Source organism: Anopheles darlingi, chromosome 2 (genome assembly GCF_943734745.1).
Source record: "Anopheles darlingi chromosome 2, idAnoDarlMG_H_01, whole genome shotgun sequence".
Classification (NCBI taxonomy): Eukaryota; Metazoa; Arthropoda; class Insecta; order Diptera; family Culicidae; genus Anopheles; species Anopheles darlingi.
The window spans coordinates 31,485,587-31,510,395 of NC_064874.1; the positions used below are offsets into that span (position 1 = coordinate 31,485,587).

A 24,809-nucleotide genomic window follows, 5' to 3' on the forward strand; every position below is an offset into this window, starting at 1 on the left:
CCGACAAAGTGCCTCCCAAACCAAAAACTGGTCAACAGTAGGTCCCATCAAACGAACGGATTTGGAACGGGTTCAGTGCTTCTGTTGAATGGCGCCTAACAGGAGGAAGATCTAGCAGGAGTCTTCGTGGAAAGTAGTGATACCAATATGCTGAACACGTGTGTGTTCGGCCGTTACCAGTGTTGCTCTTAAGAGCTTTGGGTGGTTGCGATAAACAGCTATTGGGCGACAGCTATTAACGATCAGTCGTCCCTAGTGGTAGGACACATGAGGTGGGAAAAATGAAGAAATGTTTTTTGAAAAATCTTCCATCGGCTTTTGCCATTGACCATTTCAGAAGATCGTCAGAGATTTGATTTTACACATTTCAAAAGCAAAATACGAACCAATTTCCAGACATACAGCGTGCGCCATCTAGACAGGACAGGATTTAAATGTTGAATAACTCCACCACTTTTCATCCGAATTAGGAACATTGATCAATGGGGTATTGAGAATTCACTGAGAATGTAGTACATTTCAAATGACCGCCTCGATTCGAAACACAAAAAGCGACCCTTTTTGGGTATTTTGCATGGTAGTTGACAACATTTCGAGAGTAATAGCAGCAATTTTTCGTTTTGATATTAGCATTTAGTTCTTCTTTAGTCTTCGGTTTGCTGGTACACACCTTACTGTTCAAATAGCCCCACAAAATCTGACCAATTCATCCAAATCGACTGAAAAATGACGAAGATACTCAACATTCAAATAGATCGAGAACAGAACATTCAAATAGAAGAGATTTAATACACAGTAACTAATCAGGCTAATGTCAATTGCATCTAAAATATGATCATCTAGGATCAACTGTCAATGCAATGTATCTACGCTTCATATCATTATTGCTGTATTATGGTTCAAGAAACATTTCAAATTTCAAAATCCATTGCACAACGCTTCCCTGATTTACACACAGCACATTCTATGTTGGTATAAAATCGATCTTGATCATGCGATCTCATGTTCAGATGTTTGGCGAAGAAAATCGCATTTTCTCTCAGATCATAATTTCGGTTTGTTATTAACAAAAACAAAAAAAAAGATCTTCTCATGTCTCCTACAACACAAAAGCAAAATGTTTCAGCTGTTCCCCTATGACGTTATTTAGTATTCAAAATCAGCTCCCCGTTCTCCCCGTTATCTACTTCTCATGAGTAATCATGATCGATCTTTCTCTGCTTCCCACTCTACCGGATGGGCAGCATTATTTAGGATCATGTCCCGGCACCCATATCTCAAAACAGCTCACCTCCGATCTTCATCGCGACCGATCATTACAAAGGAGCGCAACGGCTGCAGCATCGTCGGCGGCGGCGTCGACGGTGCCTTTGCGTAACGATTGCGTGAAAGTAGCGAAAGGTTCACTTTCTGCAAAATCCGTTGTTTTCTGTGGCCGCCGGTCGCCGGTTCGATGCGACGCGTCAAACGCACCCAGGAGTAGGGGCCAAACGGAACGGAAAGGAATCTAAGATTTCCGACAGCTCGCCCTCCCCCCCGGCACCCGCGCGCCCATGAAGCGCAAGAAGCCACTATTATACTGCGGCATGGCCTGTGGGCAGCGATGCCTATCCAGGTATCGGGGTGGTGGTGATGGTATTACGAATTCGGCATGGCCAGCGGTAGTTAGCACGTCGATGGCCACTGAACTTTGATGACCGGTTAGGCAATTTTATATCGCTCAGCCTAATCACGAAATCGCGGATCGCCGACCAGGTCGGTCGGACGGTCGCGTTCACGGTCTTAGGAGGGTCCATGACCGCTAGGAGAGCTAGCAATTTTCGAGGGAAATGTGGGCTGCGGCGAATCGCTTGATCACGACCGTAACGTGATTCGAGCCTGGCCGGGGGGGAGGGCGAGCAGTAAAAGTGCATTCTCCGCCATGTTTAACCCTCGCCCTCGAGGGGAGATCACAATCTTAGGCCACGCGGTTACGAAACCTTTTGTTCACATTTTGCCGCCCGTTGAAGAAAGTATGTAAACGGATTATACCAATAAGAATAGGGAAATTCTCTCCCTCCTCGTAGCAAAAATAAGCAGCAAAAGGAAGGTTAGAGTGGAAAATTGAAAGTAAACCTTGCGTTTTTAACGCAATAATTTCATTAAACCAATCGCTAGCCAATTATGTAAAACGACGATTCATTGCCATAATCGACTGTTTGCCTTAATGATCATACTTCGGAACCCGATCCGAGCATTCTAATTGCAACCCACGGCGGCGTCCGTTCTCTCAAGAACGCACCACCAGAATAACACACACGCTAACCACGTATTGCTGCTTGTTAATTCGATTGCCCGCTAATTGCCACCAAAACCGATCATTATCGAATACTGAAATCCTAGCCCCGTAAGGGAAGGTAGAATCGATTGCAACGCCGACCTGAGCACACACACGCACACACCCTAGGCAGCAAGTGATTTTCATTCGGAAAAATACGCACAATCACTGGCATCATATACACTGGGGTCGTTCGTGAGGCCTGGAACGGAAATGAAACCGAAGCAGGAAAAACCTCGGTAATTGCCACGAGGAAGAACCACCTTTTTGGGCGCAGTGCTCATTAGGTGCGCCATGCTCGTGTCATGTGACCGTGTAGCAACCTTCAACACCGCGGTGTAAAGTAAAACAGAAAACCAAAAATTCAACCCAGCAGCCACCTTTCTCGAAAAGGTTTGAGGTTTGCGGAAAAACAAAAACCAGCTTCACGGTCGAGCGAATCCGGGGCGGTACTACCTCTCTATACTCGTTGGTTGGTCCGTTGTCCACACCACCCTTCAAATGAGCGCGACCTAGACACGACACGCTTACGGACCACGAAGACTACGCTTTAAATGAACAGACACTTTACTGAAGCGTTTACTGATTTTGAATAGTAATGATATGTTTTATAAATAAAAAAAAACGATATTCCAAGTACAGCGACGACACGGCACGATGCATGACATGAGCTTCACATCATGATGGACCGACGTGATGTTTGGTTTCGCTCGAGACGGCACTAGCGCCCTGTTGGTCGGTTACACCCGGACGGTGCTTGTGTTGACTCAAGCCGTCGTAATGGTGCCATTGCGTGCGATAAAAGGCAGGCGGGGTTGTTCTTTATCGTTCTCAGAGGGCACGAAGCAACATCCACTCTGATACTGTGGAATGCAAACTTACATTGCATTGATTCAGTTTACTTTTTAGTTAAATTTTAAAGTTTCATAAGGAAAAAATGGAGCTACTCGTGGCATCAGAGCTTATTGTGGATGAAATTCAATCGTAATAAGTAATGTAATTGTAGAATGATGATGTTCTGTTATTCGAAGAGAGTGGAACATCAAAAGCAAAGTCCCAAAAAGCTATCTAAAAATCAAAAGTTCGTTCCAATTCATAATTCACCCAACCAGAAACCGAATCAAGTTTTAGTTTAAAAGCCCTGGGTTTGTAGTTCCACTGACCGGTCTTTCCGGACCATCTCACGACCCAAACAGGCATCGCCAACAACCCCCTTCGGTATGGTCACATTTAGCTAGCGATATGATAATTTCAAGTGCCACTGATTAGAGGCTGTTGGCTTTTGTCGGCTCACTTCACGTTTATCGCGCCTTAGAGCACACCGAACGGAACGAGTAGCCACAATGTGTGTGTGTGCGCGTGATAATATGTATGTGTACCTCCTCCACCAACCGAGACTCGGTCCGCGGTGAAAGTGGAAACATCATCATTGGCCGCAACAACAATGAAAACATTAAACGGAGAAGAGGGTGAGACCCAAGCGACCCAAGAAACTAGATCAAGGGCTCGACGAGAGCCCCATTCCAGCGGGCTAGCGGCCTGGCCATTATGGCCGACCAGCCACCAACCAAGACCGCGCCGCCTGCGTACTATCGGTGCGCCCGGCATGAATGATTCCGAATGTGCGATCAGCGCAACAGCCACCTGTTTCCGAATGGCCAAACCGGCCTTTGCCATGCTCTGTTTAGGTTACTTTTTCGGACGCATTAATTCCTTCAAAGATCATCGTCTCGTCCCCGGGTGAGGCCCAGGCCGTAGCTACGCGAGATTCGATTTGATTTCCATTTTCGCTTCTGTTTTGTCTGGAAGCTTTCTTTTCCTTCTCGAGCTGCCCTCCCCCCGGGGACGGCCTGCCGTACCGGAGGTATAACTGTATCCCGGCCAGAAACGGTAGAAACAGAGGGAATCGTCACTCCCGCCAGTGCTCCGTTATTGGCCGTTTTGCAAAAATACGGAGCAAAAACACAAACCGCCGGTCTCTTCCTCTCTGTTAAACGATCTGTTGTCCGGTTCTTCTTTTTTTTTTTTGGGGATGAAATCCGATCCCGGACGTAGGCTGGCCAGCATTAGCGGGTCGCGCGCGTCTCAAAGGAAGTCCCCCGAGTATGGTCAACACAAGCTCAACTCGCGAGATTAGACCGGAAACCGAGCCGTTGGAGCGGATAAAATTTGTGGCTTTTGCTGTTCGGTCGCAGCAATTCCGCAAGCATCTCTCTTGGCAAAAAGCGGCAGCTTTCGAGCACTGGAGAAGGACGTCACAAAATAGAATCCGGACGAGAATGTGCCGTTACTGACGGTGCGGCGGGCTTTCGATACTGGTGATGCTGATGATGACGGGGATGGGGATGATGGTTTTATGATAGTTTTCCTCTCGCTACACACGCACACACGCCTAAGCATGCAACGTAATCGCATTTCGAAGACGGACACCGCGACGGACTTCTCGGAACACGCTAGAACGCTAACTAACGCTGACTAACGCCGAAGGTCAGCTTTATTTCTTAAATTCCCGTGAACGAAACCGAGACCCTTTGTCCCGCCAACCAGCCTGACTGTGTGTGAGAACCTGTTTGGGTTGTTGGGGGAGAAGAGTCGTGGTGCAACCGTGGTCGATCGACGCCGTAGGGGGTGCAGCAGCTCTTAAATGCAGCTCGCAGGGGGTCTTATGGGCTCGGCCGGAGCTTGCTTATGCCGGCTCCAACCGTTGCTTAGAAACGCGCTGGTGGTAGTGATGCCCAGAAGGGAGCCAAGCTTATAGCAGCCATCAACGCACTGAAGGTTGCGTCTGAGGGCCCCTTAGTTTGACCCTTTTCGATGCGATGCGAAGCCGTGTTCTTGCCTCCAGCAATCATCTCCGGTAAAATTCTCAAAACATCTCAAAAGCAGCATCACAAACAGTGATCGAGTTTGGAAGCGAATCAAAGAAGGCCAAGAAAGAGGCTTTCGTCGATCGATCTGTCTATCGCCGGTGAGTTTCATTCTCAAACTCGATCATGCTACGTGATGCTAAGATGGTTTCCTATTTCCTGTCCGCGACTTGGCGGCACGGTACGAGAGGTGATCGTCATCGCGATCGTGCTTCACGACCGAGCATGAGGGCATAGGATGGGTTGGCGTATTCGGGACCTCCTCCTCCTCCTCCTCCTGCTCTGGTGTCTTAATGAATTCCGTGTGACCTTTTTGGTCGACGGAGGATGGACGAATGGATGGATGGATGGATGGATGGTTTCCCATCAACCGGCAAGTGACCGGGAGGCGTCGGCAGAGAAATTGGCACGCAAACGCCCTGTCCCGGCTGCGTGATGACCCTTCAATTAGTGGAGCTCTTTATTAAGGGGGCTCATGGCCTTAGGGATGAGATCTTAATGTGCGAGTGCGATGAAACAATTAACCGACGTCGCCGTTGACCGGTGGTGATGACTCACCGGTCTTATCGGTGTCTATTTGTTGTTGATGGCGCCAAAGGCTTGTGAGTCATTCCGAGAAACCGGAATCACAAAACATTTTATTTTTCCAGTGTTGATAGTACAAGCATCATTTGCACTTCAAATTGCAGCTAATTAGCTTCGTTAAAAAATAATGGAAGAAAGATTGCGTCATAATTTTGATGAATTTTCACCAAATTTTATATGTTTCAAGCCTCCAATATTCCTGGTGTTGCTTTGATTGTCTTAAAAACATCAGAAAACTAAGCTTTCGATTATAAATTTCTCTAAGAAGCATCTACTGATCAACCAGAAGTTATTGTACGCTCTTGCCACTTGGCGTTGGCGCACGTTATACGATTTTTTAAATGATTTTTTTCTAAAACAGGCAAAAAAGGACTGAAAAACGAACCGTGAATGGTGATTCCAATTTTTACTCACCCCTTCGACGATTCGCCTTTAGAAGCCGATGATGATGGTGCAATGCTTGCTGGGACGTACGGCGTTTTGCCAAAAGGATAACTGCACTTTACTGCACACACCTGGATTTTACTGCACTCACACTAAACCAAGAAAAACTGCAAAAAGGACACACCACGGATACACAGGTGACAATGGATTGTAACAAAACGAAGCAGGGTGGAAAAAAGTTTGTGTGTTGAAATGGCCACCGTCCAGCGACGAAAAGAAAGTGGTCTTCAAACACGTTACACGCAACACGAACGAAGCACTGGGGGGAGAGTCCAAAGCTCGTTCGTCCACCAACCACGAATCGATCGATCGATCGAAGGCGCTTGCGAACCGCAAAGGAAATGTTCTCGTCACGAAAGGATTGCTGTGGTTAAACCAGGAAACTCCAGGAAAAGACAGTGGGAACTAACAGGACGGGTAAAAAAGAATTCAGGGTTGCAACACAATTCACTCGACGCAATTTTTTGGACGCACTTTTGAGGGACAGAAAAAAATACCGAGTTCAATCGGGAATCACAAACTCGGGGGCTTTTGAGGAGTTGTAAAGCACTAATTTTCACTAACTTAGAACTTTTGCTTATTTAACTGTTTTCACTTGACGGTGCTCCAGGTTCAATATTATTCGGTGCGTTCGTGAATATCAGAAGACCTCCAAAAACTGCGTCCCCGCGCGGTGCACCGACTTCGATCGATCGACTTTGTGGAGCAAACGGCCACTGACTTTACCACAATAACATTTAAATAGTTATAGTTTCCGAATCGTTGTTTCTGTGTTTTCCGACCTAACTACATATCGAAAGACGGCGATTTAAATGGTTTTAGGATCCTCTTTCGGGGTTTTCTATCCCAATTTTTTGGGAATCGTTTCGCGCTGCGGTTCTTCCGAGTTTTTTACACTTTCCCGGGGTAATTTTCCAACGGAAACGATGATGGGGGGTGCAAACGACTTTAATTTACTCTTATCACCTTTATTTTACTCACAAAATTTACGAAATTTCTTAAAAAATGGTTAAAATCTTCCACTTAACATAACACAACCTACCACGGCGATTTTTGAACGAGAAAAAAATAAGAAAAGGGGAGAAGTGACAGCGAGGAGTTTAACCCACCCAACCACCCAGATAGCATGGAGAAGATCTTCTCACTATAGAAAACCGCCCTTCACTTTTGGGTGGCGATTTTACAAATTTTTGGTGACGCCTGGGTGATAGGAACAAACGGTTCCATACACCGTATATGGAACCGTTTGTTCCTACCACCCAGTCGTCACCGAAGAGGGCCAAGGGCTCGCCACCCAAAATCAATTCGGCGCGTCCAGATGGATCGCATTTGCACCGCACGATCAAGCACAACAGCCAGAGAGCTTTTCTATCGCTTCGAGAAACGAACCCAGAAATGCTGGGTTTTCAAATTTTTATGGGGATGACATCTCACCGAAGTATCAAAAAATCGCGAAACCTAAACAAAGTGCAGATCCTTGCAGTTTTCGGGTTGTCAAAAGAGCTGTGAGCTCGAGGTAGCGTTGCAAAAGCAATCCATCTGGACGCACCGATTAAATCGAACGTGACCTGTTGTTTCGCTTTCTCCTTTCTTTCTGTCCTATACTCTTACCCTACCCAAAATGAAGTACGCTTTGATTGGTCGGTAAGCTATCGCGCAATGGCGGTAGCGTTTATTTTTGCTAACTTAGCCACGATTTGACTGCCGCGATCGGGACTTTGCCGAATTCCGATCGAGGTTGCTCCGTCTCGTTTTTCTGTTCCCTTCTCTTGCGCGCTGCCGTTCGAATCGCCCTTCGACTCTTGCGCCTTTTCCACCCCACGTAATTGAAACCCACAAGCTCGCGTTTGTTTTCGTTCGCCCTTCTTCTCTTCCCATTCCGCCCTTCCCCCTCCGCAGCAGCGCCCCACAAGCTCGCGCGCAAAACCTCCTCCTCCTCGCGGTTTCTTCCGCTCTTTCCACCGCTGCTACGAGCGGTTCTATAGTGAACATTGCGTTCGCCCCTTTCTCGACCCCGTCGCAGGCAGCGGGGGTTTCGTTTTCAGCCACTTCAGCCTTCCTCTCGCTGCGTCGCTGGCAGAGAGGTGTACTCAATGCTCACTGGGAGGTCGCTCGAAAAACAGCCGTGTTTATACTGTACGGATCCGGGAGTTGGTGAAGTCCGTGCTGAAGCTGTATTGAATCTGAACCCTGCTTGAGTCCTGTCGTTCGAAACCTGCTTAGAAAATCCATTTTAAAATGTTCGAAAACCGTTTTTGGATAAAGATTTTCAACATTCTGTGGTAGCCATTTTCTGTGGCCACCCACAAATTGTAACCAAATATTGTCGTAATTTTCTTAAAAATGACTTGCATTTTACTGCATAAAATTAACAGTGGCTATCACACCTGAAAAATGCACCGATGGAGAAATCACGTTTCCACATCACGATAAGGGTTTTATCGCTTCTGTTTTTGCCCAAAAATTGTTCAGATTTAGCGGAAAGCAGAAACCTACGAAAAAAACACATTTTCTCTTCTTTCTATCCAGCACATCATTTAACCAAAACGACGCAGAAAAAGAAACACATTATTTTATGTTTGTTCAGCATGTTTGCACTGTCGAATGTCGGCGCAGGGTGATAAATATTTTATTAAACGATCAATAACTTCCTACCACTGGCTCTTTACTAATTATCCAATTACTTCTTACAGTGTCACTAATCGAGCGGCGCTCATATCAACAAGCGCCGTCGCTTTCGTTGTTGTACCCTCCGGTTTTGTAGTATGTACAGCTAGGGAGCTGGCCTATCTGAAAGTGGCCAAAATCAGTCTCTCATCAACATAAGCAGCAGGTTCGGTGACCGATTCGCTCCTTTCTTGGTCACGTTTCATTTATGCTTAGTGTTATTGTTCGTTCGTTGGCCAAAAAGGGTATGTATTAGCTGTTCTCCAACGCTTACAATCTAATAAGGGTATTTTGCTATCATCGAATCTTGCACATTTGCACCTTAAGCTTCGCGATTGCTAGCGCTGCGCTGCTCAGAGTGTTAGTTAATAATTTGGTTACCTTATAATGTTTATCGATCTAAAATGTTGCACTTCTTCCTGAAATCTGTGGCGTACGCGATATCGATGACGTCGCGCTGCTTTCGCTTCCGCAACGATTCACCATTCCACCGCCGTTCCTGCTGTTACTACCGTATTAAAACCAATTGTTCGTCACACAGTTCGCTACTTTAACAACACATGCACCTCATCATCGTCTCTTGTTCCTGGGGTCGCCTCATGTCTTGGACAGTGCATGACCCCTCCTCCTGTTCTCTGCGCGTACTAGCCTCGGAAGAACGAATGAACAAAAGTCAAAGTCACACGCTTTGCTGATGATGGTTGCTGGTGCACAGTTTGGCTCTGCGTATTTCCTCTTTTGCGTTCGTCGCATTTCACAAGAAAGCTGTAGCTGCATCCAAAAATTCTATCTTTTCACTTCTCAAATAACTATCTAATTTGCACTTTCTTACGAAACTGATTCAGTAGCAATTCGTACGAGTGTTCGGACCATTCGACGGCGAGTCCACAGGCTAAAGTAAAGCTTTGACTGGTAATTATCTGTCTGTTATAGTTCAAACTGTTCTCTGCCCTAGTGCTGTGCTGAGCTTCGTTTTTTTTTTGTGCAATTTACCGCTAAACCTCCCTCTTTCCGCTGTGTGATCGTTCGGTATTGCGTCCTATTTCTGTGGCTTGCTCTGGGGTAGAATTCAGTTTAAGGTGAAGGAAAAAAAAAACCAAAAATAAACGCAATTCCTAAATCACAGATAAAAATTATACATTCATAACAAACGGAAACATAAAAAATAGACACTCCACTGAAACGAATGCGCGTGTACACGTGGATTGGGAAAGATCAGTCATGACACCAGATGTTTGTTTCCTTGCGTTTCAATAGCGCTAATCAACAGTTGTAAGATGCTACGATTCTGATCCTGACACGCTTCGGATGCACGCATTGCCCGCGCACATATACGTCTTTTTATGAAGGAAATTATAATATATAGCAATTTAAAAATATAACAAGAACAATGGCTATGGTTTCTACATCCGGGGGCAAAAGGGCTACGACGTTTGTAGGGACTGTGCGTTGATCCTTAGAAGTAAGCAGTAAGTTGAACTATTGCAGAACTGTTTTTCACCCAATCCCCCTCCCCAGCAGGAACGGGAAGGAGGAGTGTTTGTAGCTTACGGTCGATCATGATCACGGTGGTGGTTGCGGCGTGAACAGCAGCAGCAACAGCAGCTTAGCTGGCAGGAGGAGTCTTAGCACACACAGAGAGATTCACTCACAGGACGAGCCGTGAACGGGTTTTTGTTGCTTTTACCGTGCACGTCGAACCGTCCCCACTCCAGCTACGCGACTTGGCGCGGAAATGCCGGTAAGCGTCACCGAACTCGGGATCTAGCATCGGCCGGTAGGCGATCGGATCGCATAACGTGGCGTGCGCCTTGAAGAACTCTTTGTAACCACCGTGCAGGAGATAGATTTCGGGATAGTGCAGGGCGGGATAGCTGTCCGAGTTTATGATGCGATCGTGGTTGCGCAGAAAGCGTGATCTATGGGTAAGAAAGAACGACGGAACGTAAGCATCACGTGGCGATCACATCGAACCCATTCAGCTCGTGGTATTGTCTTTGGAAGGAAGAAACTTACAGTTTTGGTCCACGCTCGGAGGAAAACTCGCAGTGAAAGACGATAATGTTGCGCCGTACGCCGGTCGCCGAACCATCCTGCTGACCGCCATCAGTCGTGCTGCTTCCGTTTGCCGATTCCGTTTTGTTGCCGTTGATCAGCTCCTCAATGATCTGCTCCTGGGTGTAGAGATTCTTCGCGCCCCGTATATGACCCCCGTCGAACTCGTACGGGTACCGGCAGTCGATGATTTTGAAGCTCGCCACCTTATCGCGGAACTCACCGCGCAATAACCGTGCCATCGTATCGCCGGAAATCGACTTCAAATCCCGATGCTGACCCTCCATCAGCGGTAGCACGTAGGATTTGCTAAAGTCCCCGATCAGATCCGGTTCGGAGGAGGATCGCGACAGTGCACTCATGATCTGCGCATCGTTCATCGAGATCGACTTCTGGTAGACGGGTTTCTTCAGCATCACCACTGGCACAGTGGTACGCGATGGGCTGTCCAGTACGCTGCTGAGGGCAAGCTTCGGCGAACCGTCGATCGTTTTGCACCGTTTACTCTGCACCGGACTGACACCGGGTGGTTCCGGGCGCTTGAAGCACCGTGCCATGCCCTCCGTCGTGGTCGATCGCGACGAGAACGGGGTTAGATTGCAATTTTCCTGATCTTCGATCGCGATCAACCGACGACCGAATCGCTGCTCCGGCGTTTTCATCTGCGTCGGTGTACCGATGATGAGCGACGGGATGAGCGGGTGGTTAGTGCCAGCGGCGGGGTTACCGGTGCCGGATTGCATGTTGTTCAGCTTGTTGTTCGTGTTCTCGGTGAGGCTAAGGCAGCGGCGCACAAACGGGCGCTTCAGCTCCGGCGTAGTCATCGTTTTCGTCGTCTTGATCGTACCACAGATCAACGTGTTTAGCCCACTGGGCAGCAACATTCCACCAGCCTCCGGTAGCTGCTGCTGTTGCTGCTGATGCTGCTGAGCCGATTGCTGGTGCAGAAAGTGTTGCTTTTGCTGCTGGTGCTGCTGCTGCAACCGTCCGCTGCTCAGCTCCTCATCCTGCATCGCTTCCATATCGAACAGCTCCAGATCGTCCATCGATTCCATGGAACCGGACGACAGACTACTGAGCAGTCGGCGCGATGAAGGCGATGAAGAGCTGTGGCGTGACATGCTGCCACTGGACGAGGAGGTCGCAAACCGGAACATCGAATGGCCCTTCATCAGACCCGCGGACGCTCCTCCTCCTACTCCGGTGATTCCGGTTCCCCCTAGCGATGATCCGAGAACACCACCATCGTTCAGCACGCTCGCACCGTATCCCGAATCCATCGAGTTCGTATCATGATCTTCCAGTGGCCGCCGTACACGATTGTACCCCAGGACGCCGATGGCCGATGCAGATACTGCAGTCGATGTTGTGCTCGTAGAGGAGGAGGTGAGGGTGGTGGTGTTGGTGCTTCGATTTGCATCCCCATCCACTACGGCCACGACGACATGTTGGAGGATCGGTTGATGCTTGTTGGGCGTATTGCTCTCCGATGGTAGCAGTTCCCCCATCAATGCGTCCTCCTCCGGGCAGATGGTACAGGGACTGCATGGTCGGGGGCTTTGCTGAGGGCTGTGGCTCTGGTAGAAGGACAGCTCCTCCGAGGGTAGCGCTTCCTTCGACGGGGATCCGAACAGTTTACCATCGTCGTGAATCATCCGCAGTGGGTTGGCGCGCGCCCGTCGCTGAACGCTGCGCTGACGCTGTTCCGCCCGTCGCGTTGCCGGTGAACGACCAGCCGAGTTGAGTGTAAAGCGGCTACGGGAGAAAGGAGAGAGAAAAGAAATGCAGGGAAAATGTTAATTGATGCTCGTTCTTTTGCACAATATTCCTTCTTGCTATGTATTCTTCAATATTCTCCACCTCTTAGTAGAAGTAATTAGCATTTTCTGCCGAACGCACAGACACTAGACTAGCCTAGTCGGTGCTGCCCCAAAGGGAACCCGGAGTTAATGATATTCCCAAGGATATTGCGCGCGCGCACAATGCTTTGCCTCCCCGGGTTTGTTCGCCGGCTTTACTCAAGGCTCTCAACTACGGTGCCTCTCCATCACCTTTGTCGCTGCTCACAGAACATGCTGCTCTATGCTGCGCGTGGTGTGCGTGTGTTATGCTGTTGAAAATATTATGTTGAGCAAAAGGATCATCCGGCGTTCACGCATACAACGACCAAGCTAGCGTGTACCAAGCCAACATTAATAATAGCAGCAGCAGCAGCAGTATTGCAGCATGACTGCAGCATGAAGGCGAACCCCGGCGGGACTCAATGACCGGCCGTGAGAAGGTCACATCTGGCGCCTCCTCGACGACGATCGGATCTCGACAACACATACACACCGACAGCCGATTGATAGTGGGGCGAGGGAACCATGTGACAACGCACTATACGCAGCGCTGGTGGTGGTGGTGTGTTGGTGGCAACACTTCACCCCCGAGAAACAAGCAGAAAGGGGAGAAACGTGTGTGAAAGGCAGAAGGCAAGAAGAACATGCAACGAGAGCAATGCAACACAACGGTGCTAAATGCACGACCCAAGTCCTCAAGACGACGATGACGACGACGACGACGAGGAGCAGATGAAGCCCTCTTTTCTCCTCACAGGACGAAGGACAAATGTGGGGCAGGGCGCGCCCTCAGACCGAAGACATGCCAGAGTTTCCTTCGTCGACGATGACAGCTGGACAGTAATGAGATGGTCACCCCTCGCTCCGCAGAGACAGACAGATGCGGAGAACCAAAAGGCGACCAAAACGTAACGCACGTAACGCTAGTCGTGACGATGACCCATACCTTGCATACGCGGCAAAGAGAACTGACCTAACGCAACTGGCCGGCCGGCAGGCTGGCTGGCTGGCGATCGAGGTGATCACCACCGCATCTTCTCGCTTTCCCATTCTCCCCCGGGACTGTGTGACTGCCGGCATGGTGCGTCCGGTTTTTTGGCCAAATGCCAAATTTGGAGGCCGCCACTAATTTGATGCCCGCGTGGTTAAACAGAGAGCGAAAAAGAAAAAGAGAGGCAGAGAGAAAGAGACATAAAGCGCGGATGTTCTCTCCCCTCCCCCAACCAAGCGTGGGGTGGTGGGTGATGGGTGGCAGAGAGTGTAAACAAATCGCCACCCTCCACCCAACACACGCCGAAAAGGGGGTTTAGGTGGCCAGCGCCGGCCGCGATCGCGAGCTTATTGTGTTTCCTTCTCGCTTCCTTCTTTGGGGAAGAGAACACCGCAAACACCGTGGCTCGCGGCTCCACGCGGTGGCCACAACACCAAGCAGATCGCGAAAATGAAAGTGAGTTTTTCGCGATTTTACTATCCACGGCGCTTCTTCTGCTGCGTCTAGAACCGGCGCGAACGCGAGGAGTTCGGTGTTCAGCGAGCAAGCATTTCACCGCGTTGAGAGAAGGAGAGAGAGAGAGAGCCGCCAGTGCTGGCCGCCAGCTGGCCAACTAGTGGCCCCTACCTCCAATCTTCTCCACTTCACTTCACTTCCTCGTGGTCGAGGTGATTTCGTTTTCGGTTTCATTTTCGGTGTTGTAGCATAGAGGAAATTTTCATGAATGAAGGCGTCGGCGATGGAGATGTTTGTTTTGTGTTTTTTTTTTCGTGTTCAGTGTAAATACGAGGAAGAGCGTTGCTGTTCGCTTATCAACATTATCGTCATCATCATCGTCGTAGTTAGACAGGAGGTAGTGCGCATCACTCATCCGGCAGTCAGTGACCTCCACCTTCTCCTCTTCATAGGTCGTCTCCGTAAGGTTGTGTCCCCCTCGTAAAGAACGGGAAAAAGAGGAACAAACGCACGCAAAGACCCCCACCCCCCGAAAAGCCGGAAGTGCTGCATGAAGAGCACCTCGCCTTGCGCTCCTCAGACGCGATCTTACGCGGGGAGATCTTATGCGAGAGAGGGTGGTGGTGGTGGTGGTTAGGGGGAAGCGTATTGCTTCCCTTGACTGCACACACGCAGTAGTGCAGAGTGTACGGGAAAAGCCCCTATCCGTCCCCGTTTGTCGAGGGTTGCGAGTTGAGTTGCTTTCGTAGACAAGCAAGCAGAAGCAGCAGCGCAGAGTTCGCTTCTTTGTATTATATCCGCTACGATCGCTTGGAAGCACACCACGTACACACAGCACAGACACAGAGTCACGCACGGAAAGGAGGAGAGATCATGATGTATAGTTCGCCTTTTTGCTCCACATTGCCAGGGGTAAGGAAGCGCAGAGTGTGTCTCCGGTCTGGGGTCTGTTGTGGCCCCCTTCTCGCATTGTGATGGGGTCACCGTTCTTAAGGGGGTTTTCTTAAGGTTCATCACTGGTGCTGCTGCTGCCACACATCTGCCATTCGAAAACCATGGCCATGCCTTCAGTACGAGGATCCTTACCTGGTGCACTCGACAATGTCGAAGTCAAGGTTCTCGTCGATAAACATGATGATGATGGCGCGCTTGCTGCTGATGATGAAGAGCTGTGGGGTGTCGAAGTTCGAGATTCCAGCTGCAGAACAACACGATCGATCGACACGAACACTCTCTCCCTTTATCTTTCGCTTCTTCTAACTTCGAATGTCCAGCGCTCGCTGCGGTCAGCAGTCCAACAGTTCGTGAAAATCACTTGCCACTTCCACTGAGAACACTACCACCTTCGCTATAAGCGGTAAATCATGATTTTTGCCGGACAGACAAACGGAGGAGACTATCACAATAATGAAGAGGACGACACGCACTCACACGCACTGGGAGCACCGGATTAAGCGAATGCTACCGAACCATGATGGACACAGAACAGTAGGAGGAGGTTTTCCAGAACGGGAGTTCCTTTTATCCAGGTGTTAAACACATTGATCACCACACGGAGAAGAGATCGATGAGATCGAGAAGCCGTTCAACACACACACGTTGCTTCGTGCAAGGTACCGATCGATCGCGATCGGATGCTAGAGATCCCGGGATGGCTCAATGATGCTGCTGCTGTACATCTTCTGCTGCTTCTCCGGCTTGTCTATCGTTGCGCTAGTGCTGAACCGGTTCATCGGTCAAGAACGATAAGATAAGTTTATATATTGCTACAATAATAATGCCAGAAGCCCGAAGAAGAGCTGCTCTGCTCGCTCTGAAGCGCTGGACTTGACTGACAGGCTGGAGAAGTTGTCCGATCCTCGAGAGCCTCGTCGCTGCCGCACCGCGCTTTAGTCCTTTCTCCGCTCCGCCACCGGCCACCACCAGCATCACTATTGCTTCCTGCTCATTCATGAAGCGCACGGTGCACGAGTGAACGGGCCCCTCGCTCACTTGCTCTCTCTATCTTTCTCTCTACCGTGTGGTACTACTCCTGCTGATGCTACGAGGAGGGTAATGCCTGTTCTGCATTGTTTGTTCGCCTGGATCCTCGATACGCACACACAAGCACGTGCGAGAGAGCGAACGAGAGAGCGAACGAGAGAGAAGGGAACAAAGAGAGACGGAGGATAGGGTCACGGAAGGCGCGAGAAAGGGACGCGAGAACGAGAACCGCGGGAGAACGAGCGTAAGAAGCGATCGGTGGTCGTCGTCTGAGGGATCGGCTACGATGGCGATAGGCGCCAGGGCCAGAGCGAGAACGACCTCGGGAGCGGCAACAGCAGCAGCAGCAGCATCAAACATATCTCTCACGAGCATATCTTGTGGGGGGTGGTGGTGTGAACGAAAAGGACAGCGTTGCACGAAAGAGTGAGTGAGTGTATGTGTGGTTCTATACACGCACACAAAACCGGCAGCCCATTAAGACCTCTACTAGCATAGAAGTCTCTGCACCCAGGAACCAACCAACAACATCTAGGATGCACCAGAGTGCAGATATGATCATGTTGATGCTGTATACTACACAACACAACAACGTGTAGTAGTGGTAGATCGCATACACAGCCAGCATAGGAACAGATTCGAAACCAACAACCAACAAGGGTCTCAAATGCTCTCTCTCGCTCATCGTGTATGTATGTGCATGTTTCTATATACTTCACGATCACGGTAGACCACCACCATCGCATCTCGGTCGCATCGGCGATTCATCCTTATATACTCCTCTCGTGCGCACATCGAATGCACTTGATCGAGTTTCGGGATCAGATTTTGGACGATCAACTACGATAAACACCAACAAATCAATCGTGCCCTGCTCTCTTTAGCAGGCAGATTGATCGATGATATCACCACCCACAAGGGGGTCCCAAAAATAGAAGAAATCCTCACGCAACCGTCACCAACATCAACGTTTCGGGAATTAGGTCCAATCAAAACAAATTTAGGCAACACTACTGGCCGGTTGTTGGCTGCATTGATAACCCTCGCGGCTGGCTGGTGGTTGCCGGCACCCCGATGTCAACGGTTCCAGAGGCGCACACACACAGTCACATACACGTGCACGCGCATTTGTTGGGCGGAAATTTTGATTAGACGCAACACCCCTTCCAGTGTTAACTCCTTTCCTGTACCGGCCCCGTCTGTGCGCCTTTCTGTGTCGGTTTCACGGGCTGGGCCGTTAAGCTGCTAATCAGTGGAGTGACGATGAGAGTGAAACGAAAATGACGGTTTTTGACCAACGGTTTTGTCGATAGTCGAGAGGGGAAAAGGGCGTGAACCGTGGCGATAAGCGCGTAAAGAGAGGTTTATCATCTCGATAACACAGCGAGACAGCCTCGATTTAGGGACGGCCAGATGATGAGAGCAGCATGATAAGAAGATGGTGGTGGTCCCCAGGAACGGACACCATCATTTCCAGAGACGAAGTTGCGCGACCGTTGCGAAATAGTCTCCGGCAGCATCCCCGGGGTGGGGATCCTCGGCCTGTCTCGGGGTGGTTCAAACGAATCCGAGGTTCCCAGGAACCTGTCTTCTTTTTTGCAGAAGGTTCGCACGGACGCCGAACCGGTTGAAGCATAAAAGGGGGGCGAATGATGAAGGAAGGAGCCACACCAACAATACACCTTCTTCTCCATTCGTGCTTTGGCCTTCTATTGCCTGCGCTAATGGGTGTGTGTGCGTGTGGTTTGTTGTGTCCTGTCACTCTTCTCAGCTGATGATGAAGGAAAAAGATTTTGTGTTTTTTTTTTTTTCTAAATAAAAAGCCGCACCCAAGAAGACAGAACCGGCACACCTTCTTGTGTGGGTGTGCGTGAGTGAGACAGCGAGATTCTAGGATTCTTACAGGATTTCTTACCAGGAAACCGAGGCGCGTGAAGAGCGTCGTGTACCTACAGACAGAGTGCAGTTGTTGCAGCCGTGCATCGGGCAACGGATTACGGATTGGCCTGCGGCCATCCATTTTGGCATATTGGCCGGGATTTTCCGCACACTAACACTTCAGAGTGGGAGAAGGGGAGTGGTTGAGAGGAATGTGTTTTAATTTGAAAGAAAATATTGCCCCCGGTGGGGGTAATGAGTAATGACCAGATGAGAAAGGACAATAAAAGCATTGTTTGCTGTCCAGCTCTCTGTAGGCCCATCGCAATGTTCAATGCTCTCAAGGAGGTAGATCTGCATTCCCTGCACGAGGTGCATCTAATAATCATAATCTAATCCTGGACTTGCATAATCGGTTGATCGATCCCGGATTATAGCAACACAAAAAGCACATGGACCACGTTTCGCAGCAATGTGATCGCGGTAACCAAAATGTCCGCGAATCTCTGGGGGCTCTGGCCGGTTTTCGGGGCCGCACACACGCGCACAACATCTTGCTGCTGCTGCTGCTGGTCGCGGCCACACCACATACACAATCCCGCAGCACCGGCGCGAACCTCGGTGTCTGGAGATAATAGTTAAAATACAATATAGAAATGAAATGGCGAGCGAAAAGAACGACGACGACGACGGCGGGGTGGTGGTGGTAACGTGCCCCCGGTGAAGGCACGTGAAGCCCCGGCAACGATCAAGAAGAGGCGAAGGAACTGTCCAAGAAAACCGCGCCGCGCTGCGCCGTGCCTCGCAAAGCGCATTCCTGTTCGTGCGCACGATACGGCGGCGCAGAAATCGCGAGAATACCGACGACGGCGACAACAGCGCGTCAAGAAGAAAAGGTCCTGTCTTTTCTGCTGTCCTGTTCTCTCGAGAGCCACGGCAACTGATCCCCGTTCACTGTCCCTTTCTTTCTCGCTCGCTCGGTTGTTGGTCTTCCTTCCTTTTGCTCAGCCTTCATCGCGAACTCGCGCGGGTCTCTTCCCAGGGGCCCCAGAGGCTTTCGAGACCTAGAAGAAGCAGGTTATTACGCTACGCTCCTTCGTCTCGGTCGTCTCTGCGTGTCTGCAGCGTCTGCGGAGAGCATCCACACACCATCGCAACTCGCAATTCGCGGCACATTCGCGAATTCGTCGCTAGAACGCAGACATCGCCGACTGGCGGCAGAGACAATCGCCGTGGTGGGCCATATCCAGGGGGCCACACACAGCTGAGCAGCAGCAGCAGAAGCAGCAGCAGCACCACCACCACCATTAGGAACTGGAGAAGTTGCTGTTCGCTGGTGCACTACTCTTGCTGAATCTGAGGACTTGTCCGGAGGTCCAACGGACCCTAGGATCACATAGATACAGGCGCAGAGACAGGCACGTTTCAATCATTTTATGCAAATCATGAGTGTATTTATGTGTGTGTGTGTAGGCAGACACACATACACAAGCTCGATTTTCACTAGAACGTGGTACGTCCAAAACGGACCACTCTGTCCGTATTATAAGCGCTGCTTTATCGAGCGGGTTCGTGCGGGAAATCGAGCAGGTGGTGACTGTGGAGAGGGCTGTGACCGGATCCGAACCAGAGAACCAGAAGCGATCCTTTGGCGCACCCCTTCACAATACCCACTCGCACTCACACACACACGACACGCAGGCGCGCAATCAGCCCCGGCATGAGATTTTCCACATCTGCTCACATTTTCCACCTACCGGCAGCCGCTGCCAAAGGCCACACGTCACCGAACCAATGCTGGTGGTGGCAAGGAGGGTGGTCCGAATTTCACGTATCCCTGGCACAGGTTCGGGGGTACAGTTCCGGCGCAAACCTCGCGGCAAAACTGGCCGCTTGCTGAGCTGGCGCGAGTCATCAACCTCCTCACCGAGACCCGGGACCCGGGGCCGTAGTATTGCGGACAAGTTGCAGGATTTAGACCCCGACGCGAGGATGCGTTCGTCGTCTAGGCCGCCATTGTTTGTCTCAACACTAGCCGCGGCTAGCATTAATTTGAATTTATCGATGCAAACGGCGGAAACCCCTACCCCTCCTCGGAGGTCCCGTGGCGTGCGGCGACGGATGAGGAATGAAATGATTTGTGGGCTGCTTTGCAATTAAATGAATAACACACAAACACACGCAACGGCGGGATCATAAGTTGGGATCATAAATTGGATCGTATGTTAAAACCCCTTTTGTGGAGTAGAACATAAATTATGCGAAGGCAAAATTGGGTTTTTTTCGATTGTCAACGGGGAGGGGGTTTATGATTTTCAGACGTTTATAGCTTTCTGCAACATTAATGAGACGGCAGATCCTTGAAAAGGGATTTCAAGTGTTCGAGGCTTAGCTTAGAGCTTTATAGCCGAGATTTCAGAACATGGTCGGTGTCTGGTCGTGAAAGCAACTTTCATAAGAAAGAAACTTTCATTGGCTGTTAATTGGCGAGTTGTGCAACTTTTTATTTACGATTGCCACGATAGTAACACGATTGTTTTGCAAACTATCAAACAAATATTAATATACCATATGAACGGCGCATTCGTCATACTATTTGACAGTTCTTAACAGCGAATTTCCGATCCACCGTAAAGAAAGTTTCTTTACACTTAACCGTGTCTGGCAATTCTATTTCAGCCTCATTTTGACAGTTCGTAACGTAAAGTTGCTATCGTGGCCAGGTACCGTAACTCTATGGAACCTCAACATCTGTGCGAGTATATTTTGATCCCCGAAAGACTCCTTTTTTGCAGCATTTACAATCAATGCGCCCACAAAGAATGCTTAACGATGCTTTACACCCCCTCCCCTCTCCACCACAAACGATGCTGGCGTAACGGTTCTCCCTTTTCCGTTTTTCCAGTAACTCGCTGCGCAGTGCGTTCAATAACCCCTCTCTCTGGTCACTGTTAGCTGTCCTTAACCGCTACAGACCCTTCCTTCACCCACCACATGTGCAGATTGTCGCAGCACGCCCTCGACACCAACACCGCCTTCCACCACCTTCGTTTTGATTGATTCGAGTGATCAAGCGTCAACTTTGCCGGTCACAAATTATGCTGGTGCCCGAAACCGACTCGACCAGGACCCACATGGTCTACAGGTGAAGAGGAGATGAAGGTAGAGGAACGAAAAAAAATAAAACTCTCCCGAAACGAAACGAAAGTGCATCGATCCAGGGTGCCCCACTATGAGGCCGGTGCGACTCCGGTTTCCATTTCAACCCCTACTACCACTACTACCATTCGGTAACCAAAATGCGCGCATTTCCATCAAAACTTCCGCTCGAAAGGTCCTTCCTCCGTCCATGGCGCCCCCTTCAAGGACCCTATTGCTTCCGCGGGACTCAGAGGCGCGCGCGCGCGCGTTCACCGTATCGTATCGTATCGTATCGTATCGAGGACCATCTGCAATCGCGCGCCAGCTCTCTTTCGCGGGAGGGGAGAAAAAGGGACAGCATAAAAATAATAGCAACGGCAGCAGCGGCAGAAATAATAAAAATAATATCCGTTGAGCATACATCCGAGAGGCCGCCCGGGGGTCTCTGTAGGGCTCTCTCTCTCTCTCCGTCGATCCGTTCCGATCCGATACGAATGATGGCGATGGCTAGGCAACCCCACCAACATCATCAACCAGACCAGACCAGACCAGACCAGCCAAGTACAGTAATCATCATCCCAAAGGACCCACGGAGCAGAGGGTGCTGCTGCTGCTGCTACGCTCATCTCTATCGCAAATCCCTCGAATATACGGGCACGTGCCACATCGTTCGGAGGGATTCGAGCGCGCCACCACCACCACCGTGTCGTTGATCCGCACTTTTTCCTCCCCTATCGAACAAAACGGCGCATCTCGGCGCATGAGGTAGAGGCGCTATAAGCGAGGAGCGCACCGAGAGAGGAGAGGATCGCTGGTTGGCTTACCTGAAAGTGCAGCAGCAGCCGCGCGCACCCTAACCTACATTACAAATTTTTGCCACACCACGGCAGCAGCGGCGGCAGTGGTAGAGGCTGCAGGGCGAGCGCCGAACCGGGCAAAGGATATATGTTGGCGCATACATACACACAGACTCATAGAGCAGAGTGAGTTATGCGAACGCGCGCATGTGACACACATGGAACAGTATAGGCGCTAGGGGACGCCCCTACGTATGTGTGTATGCGGATAGAAGTGAACGACCCACGAGATTGGCGGCGATCGCCCAGGAGAAGAGTGCGAAAACAGAGAAAAAGGAATAGGGAAGGAAGGAAGGAAATGAAAATGAAAAATCCAAAATTGCATCTTGTAGTTCCGGACTTGCCCTTCCGTTCCGGACCGAGTCTTCCGAGGATCTGCTGCTGGATGTCCTTTTCTGCCACGGGGACCACGGGGACCGAAGGACCCGAAGATTCCCAGCTGCGCCAGCCAACCAAGACGGTGCCGGCGCTGCGTCTAGCCGGACTCTGGGCTGGCCATGGCAGACCATATATTCTTCTTCTTTCCCCCTTTTTTTCGGAAGGAATAATTGAAGCAAAGAAGAAGAAATCGAAACCTTTTTGGAGGAAATCGAAGCAATGGCCAGAGTCGGTGAGGGAAACCCCAGAGTGAAAATGTCCACCCGGATGTCCGAGTCCGAATGCGGAAACAATGGACAAAGTCATTCTTCAATCAGTGTGAAGATGCACACCGGGAATCCATCCAGACGGGATTCCTGTTCTAGGGGGTTTGGTTAGAGTGTGGCCCATCGTCGGTTGGACCATTCTGGGCGCCACTTGAGAGAGTGCTATTCATTTGTGTCGTTTTGTCTCTATGTGATTGTATTGTAAGTCAAGTAATCGAAACGGTTAACATTCTACTAACTATACGTCCAAGTCCTGGAATCCTGGAGAAATGTACCAACACGTTGTCTTCACCAACAAACACTGACACAAAATTCAAATTATGAACATTTTGGTTGCCTCGCGCCATGTGCTTAACCCTTCCTCGGAAGGGAACTCGGTAAGACCGAACAACAAACACAACCTTTCGAAAAAGGCGCCCAAAAACGGCAAGACAGCCAAGGACAAGGCCGAATAGACGGAAAGCGAAATGTGCTGCACAACGCACACACACACACACCAGAGACCAGGAAATCAAGGAAAAGAAAATTGGCGAACCCAATGCCTCCGAGAGATCCTGCCTTTTCCCAAAGGACCGAAAAGAAGGGAATGCCCCGGTTCTTCTGCCGAGAACGAGGGCATCGTCTGGTCCCCTGGGAGGAAGGAGTGAAAGGAAAGGACGTGGTGGCACAAACCGGGAAACAATTAGCTCCGTAACGAATAGGCAAGGCTAGAGGGCCTATAGGCCGCTGGTGATGCGCGCTCGACGTGCTCGGTCCTTTAATTCGCAGACGAAGGAAGGAATTTGTGTCCCCTCTCGAGGTCTTCGAGACACGCCGCGCGGCAAGCAGCACCTCGTCTACTGCACTCTCGGGATCGAGAGAATTGGCGGGCGGTGGACATAGTCTTGTCCGCGATGGTCTCTCACACACAAGAGATGGAAGCATCGTCATCCTCAGCTGGCCGGCTGGTCAGCTGTTTGGGTTCCAGTTCGAGCCCGAGCCCGCGCGCGCGCAAACAAGCACACAAGACGTTGACCACAATGGGCATTCAATTACTGTGGTGGTCTTCTCCTTCTTGTGGATTCCACCCCGATTCGGTGGTGGTCGCGATTAATCAACGGAACGCAGATGATAGCCACTAGAGGAGAATACTGGACTCGGAGTTCGCTAGCGAAAGTGCATCTAACGGATCTTCGCCAACGGATGCCCTAGGTCCGGCGCTCCAGCTAAGACTCACAGTATGTGGGGCCGCCGAAACCAAGCGCCCCAATTGGTCGCTTAACTCAATTGCCTCCAATTTCACGCTCTTTGTCGAATGGATTCCGCGCGTCCCAAGAGATCGCTTGCTTGGAACTTGGGTTCCACTTCTTCAGTTGGTTATGTCCAGCGACCATCGTTCGGGCTAGTTCCCGCGACGAACCGTGACTGCAACTCAATTGAGCTTCATTGAGGCTAATTTATTTGTGGGGCTGCTTTTGGAGCTTTGGAGCGGTTTTTGACGGGGTTTGGGGATCAGAATTGTTTTATGCTGCCCAAGGGGTTCCTCCACAACATTTTGCGTGGCGCTTTGACACCCGTTGCAAATCGGGCGCATAACCATCACCGGGGCATTAGTAGCACACCGTGGGACGACCGATATGACAGACTTGTGATGTGATTCCTGGCGGTCTGCGTCGATGAGAACCTGGATCTGGTCTGCGTCCCGGTATTTGCCCTGATTAATCGGGAATGCGTCCGATCTCCCAGCGGATCCCTTTTGAGCTCGTCCCCTGTCTGTGTGTTCCGTGGGGATGGGAAAATTCCTCACAAGCAACAGACAGCGTCCCTTCTTCTCACACACTATCGGTGGTTGTTACCGCGAGAAACCCCTCCCTGGATCTAATGGGAAACTTCGATCTCTAATGATGTAATTCAATCACCGACCAGGCAGACAAGGCAGGAAAGGTGGTGACGCTCTGCAGAAGGAAGTGGCGAGCTGACATTATGAACTAGTGCAAAAAAAAAATGACACAGGAACGCTTTCGGAATGCGATCTATGAGACGGCGAAAAGGAATTTTATGTGTTGGCGCCATCTAATAAAATCCTAACTAGTGCATTCCATCC

The 24,809-nt window shown here is 50.1% G+C and overlaps 2 protein-coding genes across 2 annotated transcripts in view; both read right to left on the reverse strand.

Annotated features, from left to right (window-relative positions):
- LOC125950591 (MICAL-like protein 1) overlaps window positions 1-7,259 on the reverse strand; it is a 35,421-nt gene extending 28,162 nt beyond the window's left edge. The window contains exons 1-2 of the mRNA XM_049678727.1: window positions 7,195-7,259; window positions 6,184-6,320 (exon numbers count right to left, since the gene is read on the reverse strand). The gene's annotated coding sequence lies outside the window, so the exon portion shown is untranslated. The remainder of the gene's footprint in view (window positions 1-6,183; window positions 6,321-7,194) is intronic.
- A 2,186-nt stretch (window positions 7,260-9,445) lies between these two features.
- LOC125950600 (M-phase inducer phosphatase-like) lies at window positions 9,446-15,515 on the reverse strand. The gene is made up of 3 exons (XM_049678751.1): window positions 15,310-15,515; window positions 10,897-12,690; window positions 9,446-10,799 (listed from the first exon to the last, which is right to left on the reverse strand). Exons 1-3 carry the CDS (start codon window positions 15,354-15,356, stop codon window positions 10,529-10,531), a joined length of 2,112 nt encoding a protein of 703 aa, XP_049534708.1. The 5' UTR covers window positions 15,357-15,515; the 3' UTR covers window positions 9,446-10,528.
- Between the last annotated feature and the right edge of the window lie 9,294 nt (window positions 15,516-24,809).